Raw genomic sequence first — 10,018 nt, 5'->3', positions numbered from 1 at the left:
ACACCCCTAGTAGCTCTTAGGACTGGATTTTTTTATGCTTATAAAATAAACAAAAAACATGATTTTAAAACGTGATGCTCAGCATTACTATGTGCTGTTTGTTTCCAGACTTGATGAATAATCCTCACAAGTAATGAATTGGATATTAATTGAATTATTTTGATTTTTCCTTAAATTAACAGACACGATTGTATGAGGGGAAAGAGTCTTAATCAGAAAAGACTTTTGATCGATTTACTGTGAGGTTGTTTTGAATTAAGATGGTGCTAGCACAGCGCTAATGCTTTCTGATAATTTGTCTTTTAATAAAGACTGTTTCCTTAGCAAGGGGAATTCAGGGCTGTCCTATTGTCTTTGATTCATTTGTAACAAAGGAAGGAGCAGCTTTTAGAGTCCTCTGCTGCTCCTCTTGAAGCTGCCTCCTCTCTTCCCCTCCCTTAGTTTGGTTTATATCTTTTAGAAGTCCAACAAAAATTATCTGCTGCTGCTGTATTAATGTATGCTTGCAGGCGCCTTTCTGTTGGGCCTAATTTATGATGGGATTAAAATAGTCCATTTTCTTGTCCCTTTAAGATGAATATAGTCCCAGATAAGCCAGCTGTGGAGAAACGCACCTCGGGCTTTTATTCTTCAAGACCATTAACAGACTGCTTTTTTTTGTTTGTTTTATTGGGGGGTTTTTTTCTGTCGGCCCTTCTTTTGTGTAACAGTCTACCACCATTGTCCCTTAAAGCCCTGCATGCACGCTGGAGCGATGAATGACCGTGAGAGCAGGCATGCAGACACACGCTCCAACATACAAGCACTGGTAGAGAGAGAGCAGCTCCAGCTTCTCTTTGTTCCCTTGTCCTTGTGTGAGAGAAGGGCTTTTCATAAGCTATGCAGCAGCTAGCTAGTAGCATGTTTGACCTTCAAGCTCCTCCAGGTGGCTGCTCAGAGGTACTGCACCCGCTCTGAGAGCAGACTGCATGGGAATGAAGCCGAATGAGACAAACGCTTTCACTGAAATGTCAGGCTTTCAGATAGAGATGTAATTTATAAGCGATGATTTACTGTAAAACTATTTAATGCCCCCTCTGTTTCTCTACAGTATGAATTATTCGCCAAATGTAGGCCATAGTTACTGATTACACACTTTCTTTCTTCTTTTCTCTGCTCAGTAAAAGGAGGCTTTGATTAAAGCTCCAGTTTAAGCCTGCTAAATGAGATTTATTTTTTAGGATAGATGGGCTTCGCTTTGCTAAATGAGGCTCAGCTCCTTATGAATACAACCAGTCCCCATCTAGTGGTTTTTATAAGAAATGCATAAAGAGTAAAATCCAAAAGAATAATCTGTTATTTCCTACCTTTCTGGAGAAGTGCAGGCTGGTGCAAAATTGATATCCCCTTGGGCAGTGGTTTTATGACTTTAATGTGATTTATTTCTTATACAGTCCCTGAAAGAAATTGCTGTTTATATTTATTTTTGGATTTTCTTTGCGCTTTTGATTGTAATCTGCTTTGAGGCTTTTGTTTCTCAATTTATAGTTGCTCGGTTGATTGATAGCAGCGTCACAGGAGCAACAATAGCTAATATTCAGGAAGAGGTCGGCTCACAGTGACAAGCTGGATATAGTAATCACCTGACTCTGCACTTCCTTTTTAGCTTCCTCAGAGTGTTTCTGCATCTTATCAGCAGTTACTGCTTTAGGTTTTATTGCTCTTATCAGCTTGGGCTGAGGATGCAGTTAGTGGCTGTTTTCTCTGGAGAAGTGCTTCAGGCTTCGCTGAAAAGGGTGAAATACGTGCAGAACTAGGCAATTATTCTGCTTCCAAGATCCATTCCTAGACAACATGTTTTGAAAAATATGCTATATATATATATATATATATATATATTATATATATATATATATATATATAATATATTTGTGTATAATACAATGATAATTTGAAATGCCATCATTCTCTTATCTTGTCTACTTCTGGATATTTTCAGGATATACCCCAGCGGGAACCCCGTACAAAGTGCCCCCCACTCAGTCCAATGGAGCACCTCCCCCCTACACCCCCACTCCCACCCCGTACCCCACAGCCATGTACCCTATCCGCAGTGCCTACCCTCAGCAGAACCTTTACGCACAGGTAAGGGCTCTCACAGAGGACATGATAGTGAAAAGTTGCACGTTTTTTGAGGACTTTATTTCTCAATGTACTAAAAAAAACAATTTTTGTCAAACAAAATGGCGTGCATGTCTGTGCCATGGTTTGAATATAAGACTCTTTTATCTTAAAGACAGAAATGCGTAATCATATCAGATGTTTTACAACAAGACTGGATTTAATAAACCATTTCTATCTTTTTTATTTTTCTCATGCAGGATGAAATTTACAGGGGTCACTTACTGAAAACTGTTAACGTTTAAATAGATTTTTTAGTTGGTTAGTTTATTGACCTATTAACCGCCACAGCTTCATGTCTCAAGTAAACACTTTTAAAAACTTTTAGTAAAATACTTCTGTTCTCTTATGAACCTTACATTCTGTCCTAAATCTAAGCCTTTTCTTGGTCTGTTTCCCCCGGACAGGGAGCGTATTACACCCAACCAGTGTATGCAGCTCAACCTCATGTGATCCATCACACTACCGTGGTGCAGCCCAACAGCATCCCCTCCACAGCCCTTTACCCCGCCCCGGTCCCTGTCCCTGCCCCTCGCAACAACGGCATGCCTACCATGGGAATGGTAGCTGGGACAACCATGGCCATGAGCGCAGGTAGGACAAAAAACTCATTTCACATGAAAATGTGATGTTCAAGACATGAGACGCTGCTGCAACAATTAAAAAAAAATTAAAGTCAAAACTTAAAGTAAAGCATAACACGAATGCCCACAAACACAATTCCCTCCAACGGCCCCCATTTCAGAGACATAGACAGGTATTGGGTATTGCAGGCTGACGAAGAACCCAAACGACCCCCATTCCAAAGGGAAGGACCCGTTCGTCCGGTTCATTTAGCATGTTTTTTAGGTTTTTGGTCCATTCTATAAAGCCTCGAACTAGATGCTATTTCTGACATTTTTAATTGAAAAAGCTTCCTGGATGGGAAGGGAAACATCTACAAACTTGGAAACAAAGTCCAGCAGATATTTTTTTTTTTTTACTTTTTTGGAATGACTATGACCTGGATGACTGAGAATCTTCACCATCAAAGAACACATAGTAGATTATATTCTTTTATAAAAAAGAAAAACTCCTTTTCCTTTTTTTTTTTTTAAAATTCCCTCAAAATAATTTCAAGTTTGCTATTTATTTATATTCAGCTGCTCTGATGCTGTTCTATTTAGTAGGTTTCTGGGTTGTTTCTCCACTAGGACTGTAACTAACAATCTTTTTGCTAATAGAAAATCTCTCAAATATTATTGAGAGATTATTCGTTTCTTAAAGAATTATTATTTTTTTTTTTTACACAATTTAAACCCAGTTAAACTAAAACTATTCCACTTGAACAGTTCTGGAGCATCTAGAGCATGACAAAGTTTTTTACAATTTTGGTAAAATCACTGCTCTAAGTTTGCTCTGTCAGCTAAAGGCATGTTTCAGAGTCTCCACTAAATGATTAATGAATTACTAAGTTCATTGATGACTATTTCAGTAATAGATTAATCAGATTTTATGAGCCTTTGTCTCCACCTGCTTTTAACACCTTGAGATTGGAGTAGGTTGCTTGTTGCTGAGGCAGGTTAAATGGTCAGATTTAAGCCGGGCGTACAGTGTGCGATTTTCGGGGCGATTTTCCAGGCGTGCAAGATTCTTTCGATCGGACAGACTTTCAGCCTGATCGTGAGTCGTGTAGTGTACAGGGGGTTACGAGGGGCGTTCAGCCTCTCATGACCACCTCCCAATCAGGAATTGTGAGGTCGGGAGAAAATCAAACATGTCGTGGGCCTGACCGTCCTGACCATCGTGGGCAAATCGATCAGTGCGCATGTGCAAAGAAGGATTCTTCTGTAAACACAGCAGCATGGCACTGATGCAATGAGTGAAATGCAGTTCTGTCTGTAAACTTGACAGACCGTAGTAGCCGCGTTTGCCCAGCCATGTCTTTTTTCCAAATACGTTGTCTCCTTTTCTTTTTAGGACTTACAGCACAAAATTACACAAATTGCCAAGGCAACGCGTTTCACTATAGTGAGCCTTATATTCCCCTTCTATTTGGTTGGCTTCTGGATAGACGAGTCAGAGCAGCTCCATCTCACTGCGGAGCTGAGTCCGACATGCTTTTTAGTTGTAAAGTGTGAGCAGGTAGATTGCATGACAGCATCGGGCCGAATATAAATCGTAAGCTGTGAGCTCACAGCTCACACTGTACGACTAAACTGCAGGGTTTAGTCGGTGTTATTTAGGTTGGTGAGTCTCAAGGCTTTTTGAACGTACTGCCGGTTTTCAGGTATAGCTCCATCCATCTTCCCAGCAGCTTTGATCAGGTCCCCCCGAAAAAAAAATAAAAAATATTTTCATTGAAACCTATGCTTGCATTGCGATGCTCCCAAATATACAGTGCCTTGCAAAAGTATTCTGCCCCCTTGAACTTGTTGACCTTTTGCCGTATTTCAGGCTTCACACAGAATTAAAATGTAAACTTTTTATGAAGAATCAACAACAAGTGGCACACAATCATGAAGTGGAATGATATTTTGGGGCTATTTTTAAACGCTTTAACCAATAAAAAGTTTTTAAAAATCGGTGTAGACAATTATTCACCCCCCTTTAGTTTATCCTTTTAAGTGCCTCCTTTTTCTGCAATTATAGCTACAAGTCGCTTGCGGTATGTCCCTATCAGTTTTTTTTTCATCATCATTCAGGTCAAGGTCAACATTGGATCATTAAGAGATCCTCGCTGAACTTCTGGAGCGAGTTTGCTGAATTAAAATGCTGATTCATTTTGCACGCCCCACTCGTCACTTTTTTTATTTCTTAAAAAAAAAAAGCTAAAGATATTCAATAAATTTTGTTCCACTTCATGATTATCTCCCACTTGTTGTTTTTTCACAAAATATAACAACTTTATATCCTTATTTTTAAAGCCAGAAATGTGGCAAAAGGTTGAAAAGTTCAAAGGAGTCGAATACTTTTGCTCAGCTCTGTATGTAGCTTTTCATTTTGATCATTCGCATCAATTCTAAGAAAGTCTGTGGTTAAAAGTAGAAGTCAACTTGGTTTCAGTTTTTCTATGAGGCTTATAGAAGGTATAGCAGAAGAAATGCTTTAGTATTAATGGTGGTGTTAAATCTATTTAGGGACCCTGCTGACAACGCCCCAGCATGCACCAATAGGAGCACACCCAGTTACTGTGCCAACCTACAGGCCCCAAGGGACGCCCGGTTACAGCTACGTACCGCCTCACTGGTAGAACCCACCCATCATGTGAGTATCCACCGAGAAGATGCTTCCACCTTCTGTTTCTGTTCTGCTTCTCCCTTTTAACTCACTAACAGCCTGTCCTCGTGTTCTCTGCTCTCCCCAGCAGATCTGGAGTCCACCATCGTATGCAACAGCTCAAATATTACACGAGCTCCCAGCGGTAACCATGAGAACTCGGCACCTGTCTGCAAGAACAAAACTAAAGTGCAACCGCCACTTTACTATTATTATTATGCGACATTCTCTAATGTTTTTACAAAGGCTGCTTTTAATTTTTTTCATTACTTTTCTTTTCACTTCCGTTTGTTTGCCAACCAGTCATTACCCTCTTTTTATTTTTTGTACTTTCTCTTGATGGTTTCATTTGAATTCCTCAGTTGTTGTTTTTTTTTAAGCTTTTTTTTGCCGCGTCTGCCATTGGAACTCCAGAAAGGACTCTCTCGCCCAATCACAGGTGTCGGTCGGTTGCTTGGGTCGCTCCTGTTTCTGTGTTGTGCTGGTGCGTGTGTGGTTCCCGCCAGCAGCCGCTCGGTCCGCCGGAAAACATTGGGCATCATCATCACCATTATCAGCGACTATTGACTAATGCTGCCAAATTTTCTAACGACTAGATATCAGCACAGGGTTTTAAAAATCATCAGATTATATTTCTTTTTTTTTTTCTTTTAAAGGGGTAATACTTGTGTTTTTACATCCTTTAATCTACACACCTCAATTGCTTTACTTTTTTTTTATTATTTCCAACCTACATCTTCATCCCATTTTATTTTTTTGGGGGAGGGGGGGTGTTCAGTCCGATCTCGCTCGTCTTCCAAATGGTAGTAGCTGTATGTCCGTCATCCCGTCTGTTACCTTAGTCGGTGCTGTGAGCACTTACAGACCACGACCCGTCGTGTCAGCATTACATTGTACCTAGTACACGCTAACGAAACGATTCGCCGACTGCATGCTACACGCTATGCAGGCAGGTATGTCTGGACAACATTTGAACCTTAACCTAGCTAGTTTGGGTCACATAAGTGACTTTAATGTGGGAGGGTTGGTGCATTTAAAGTAATATTTTTTTGGGGGGGAGGGTACACATTAACAGATACAGACTCTTAGTGGCACTTACTGTACAGTAACTCCAGGTTAAAGAAACAAAAAGAGAACCACACAGTGATCTGCAAGACATCAGAGAAGGGATTTGGAAAGGATTTTATAGAAACTAGGAAATGGCAGTAGGAGGATATAACACAGTCACAGGCAAGGATATTTTTCTTTCAAGGTATAAAACATTTATACCTCAGGATTTTGTCGCTTCTCGGTTAAAGAGAAGGACACATGGTTATTTATGTAGACTAGATTGCTTTTCTGGCTGTGGTTGTGTGATCTCCTCCTACCACTTCCCAGGCGAGGACTAATAAACCCACACAACACGATGAGGCGAATTTAATGAAGGGCCAATAAAGTAAAACCCACTGACGGATAGACCTCGGTCTGATCCACTGCTGCTGAATGATAGGAAACCTTTTGGTTCCGACAGGAATGCCACAGACTAACTTTAATGTTTTTTGTGGAGGTAGAATAGAAGAGGGCTGCAATGCTTTCACTTCCAAACCTCTTTGTTTGTCCTCGCCTGGAGGAGATTAGTGAAGAGGGTTAAAAAAAAGGATTGTGGGGTTTAATGTTTAGATGAGGCGTGTGGCATTTGTTCAGGATTAAATACTAGCAAAAAAAGTGGAATAAAAAGATGAAGTTGCTTCTGGGCATAGGCCGGTTCCCTCAATTCAGATATAAGCAGCTAAAGTTAAAAATAAATCATTTCTAATTGTATCACTCCTGTGGGTTAAAGTTCTCTTATTTAGATATAAGTACCCCAGTGATTAGATAACTTTATTGCATGGAGCCCCCTCCCCACCTGTTGCTGGGGATGGAAAGCCTGCTACATTTCACTGGCTGTCTTGATTACAAAAGACAATTTTTGCCACTCAGGAATATTTTTTAAACAGTGCTACACAATTTAGGAAGTTATCAATTGCAGCTGACTAAAATCTTCTTTTCTTGATGAAAAGGAATCAAGGAAAAGATATATCAGCAAACCAATTATTGCATCCGTTTTCTTTTTAAATTTAGGATATTATCAGCATTAGAACTGCGCCGATTATTGCAATTCAAGATGTGCAGCCCTATTTGGAACATTCTCTGCCGTAATATCTTAAATTTCTAAAATATAAAAAAAATCCAATTCTATATTTGGGAGCAAGTTACAGTATCAATACAATGGTCAAAGTTTATAACATGGTTATAAATGTTAATTAATCTCTTAGCAGCTGTAGGAATAACTGTTGCTTTTTTGTATTTAAATACGAGCGGTTATATAATGTTTTCCATATAAGTTTCTGTGCAAATTCACTCAAGGTTCACTCTGGATCTTGTACCGGCCCATGCCTAATCGCATCTTTTAACTTAAAGACCTGTACAGTACAGATTATTACAAGAAGCATATACAGCTGGTAATGCGGATGGTGAGGTTTGATTATTGCAATAAAATAAGAGAGAAACTTCAGCTGGTGGCGTACAGTAACTATTTTATTGAAAATGTTCAACTTGTTTTTCAAATATCGCTTATCGTAATAATATCCATATAGGAAATCGCGACGTTCAATAATTAATACTGCAAAGAAGTTAAGAACATATCAGACGTTTTGGGGTATTAAATAACCTTGTGAGGAATTATTGCACAACGTTTAAGATAAAGGAAAAAAAAAAACTTGACTATATCATAATTACATTTTAAGTAACAGGTACTTAGGCTTTGTAGTGCAAAATGGAGGAAGAAGCAATTTATATCATAATTAAAACAATAAGGTGGAGTGTTTGAATTATTATTAGTCAAGATATTTGTACACTAGTAGGTTAATTCTTAAGAAGATATTACATAATGCCGCTGTCGGAGGAAAATGCGCTTTTTGCTGAATATCTGGTGGATAATAATGAAGAGTTTTAACCATCATTAGATTCTGTAGATTTAAAATAAGACTAAATAGGAAGGGGGAAAAAAAACGTGATTTTCTTGCGACAGCAGTGATGTTACTCTACATTAAGATTGTTTAACCAACCACTACTATTGTCAGTATTTCCGAATTAAATCCTCGTTTGCTTTTCTTTTTTTTTTTTCTCTCTCTCTCCTTCTCTCCAATTGGTCAGTTGAGCATAATGGGTATGCATAATATTGAGGTGTCTTACAATAGCATTGGATTTTTAGGTTTAAAAAAAAAACATGCAGTATATTTAAAGAGCAAGTGGTACAGTAATGTATTTCTAGCTAAGCATGGTTGCATTAATGTGGCAGCTACTGTTTGTGCTTTGTTTATTTTATTTAATGTTTCTTTTGGGTTTATTTTTTTCTACTTCTGCATCTCTGTCCTAAACATGGCTTTCACTCTGAGGGTAGAAGTTAACACGCTGTCTGTAAGTTGTAGAGTTTGGCTCCAGCTTCTCAGGTTTTAAAAAAAACTGCTGCCTGAATTCAGACATGCTGAGGGGCGTAGTGCTGATGGGGGCAGAAATGAGGTTTTGAATGATGTCTTTAAAAACCCTCAGCTTCCACACTTTTTTTTTTTTTTGTTTCCCTGTGCCATATTTCACCAATTTTCATTTAGTCCTTAACAGTTCCTTCTTTCTTATAATTGGTGAGCTGATTCTGTGTTACGTCTTGCTTCCCGTGGAATCTGTGTTTTCCTATTGCTGTCCTTTTTCTTTCTTCTTGCGTTGTTGACTCTTATTACCTGTCTGACTTTCTACTCTTTCTGTATCCTCTGTGTTACTCCGGGCTATTTTGCATCCCTCCTTTAGACATTTAATTTCCACTTCCTTGGGGATGCAAATATCTGTCCCTTTAGTGTTTTATTTTCCACTTGATTGAGCGTATTTCTCTTGCAGATTAATGTCAGTTTGACCTTTGCTACACTTCCCACCCTCACCTGAACTGCAGTCTTATTGATCATTCTTAATAATCAACTGACCCTTTTTAACACTAGATGTCACTAGTGACAAAGTCAACAAATGGCATCTTTATGGTTGAAGGCTTTGAGCCATCATGCATAGAATAGGGTATTGTATCTTGAGCACTGGCATTATATGATCCAAATGGTCTTTTAGGGACATTTCCAGAACTTCTTTTCTACGGTAACAAAACGGGACTGAAGATGAAGTCTCTTATTTGTTGCACTAAGAGTTTTCTGAGCTGTGGACCAACCTGGTCTGTGCATGCTGTGGTATTTTCATTTTTCTCACCAGAGGCTAGTAATTGAAAATAGTTTTATTTTCTTATACATTCTTATAAATGATTACATTTTTCGTCATTTTTTTTTATATGGCGGTGCTAAAACTGAAAGGCAAGAATTTTAAACTTTACATGTTTATACAACTAAACTGCAAAGGTAAAACAAATATTTGGAACAATCTGCAGTGAGACTAAATATGTTTTTACAAATCTATCTAGCAAAGACGGTGGCGTTTTTTCTGGATCAAATCTTATCAAAAAATGTCTTTAAGACAGAACATGGTCACTGAACTAGTCTAGAATTATTTTTAATTAAATTAATCGATTTATTTTTTATTTTTGTCAGTG

The 10,018-nt window shown here is 38.6% G+C and overlaps 1 protein-coding gene across 2 annotated transcripts in view; it reads left to right on the top strand.

Annotated features, from left to right (window-relative positions):
• Window positions 1-8,654, top strand: part of fam168a (family with sequence similarity 168 member A) — a 33,221-nt gene extending 24,567 nt beyond the window's left edge. For both annotated transcript variants that reach the window (XM_015389321.1, XM_015389322.1), the window contains 4 exons: window positions 1,979-2,124; window positions 2,568-2,754; window positions 5,280-5,406; window positions 5,510-8,654. In XM_015389321.1, the coding sequence (XP_015244807.1) occupies window positions 1,979-2,124; window positions 2,568-2,754; window positions 5,280-5,392 (446 nt within the window). In that variant the 3' untranslated portion in view covers window positions 5,393-5,406; window positions 5,510-8,654. The remainder of the gene's footprint in view (window positions 1-1,978; window positions 2,125-2,567; window positions 2,755-5,279; window positions 5,407-5,509) is intronic.
• Window positions 8,655-10,018: the final 1,364 nt, after the last annotated feature.

The sequence above is a fragment of the Cyprinodon variegatus genome, unplaced genomic scaffold, assembly GCF_000732505.1.
Source record: "Cyprinodon variegatus isolate N-32 unplaced genomic scaffold, C_variegatus-1.0 Scaffold454, whole genome shotgun sequence".
Classification (NCBI taxonomy): Eukaryota; Metazoa; Chordata; class Actinopteri; order Cyprinodontiformes; family Cyprinodontidae; genus Cyprinodon; species Cyprinodon variegatus.
This window is presented reverse-complemented; position numbering and strand designations above follow the sequence as displayed.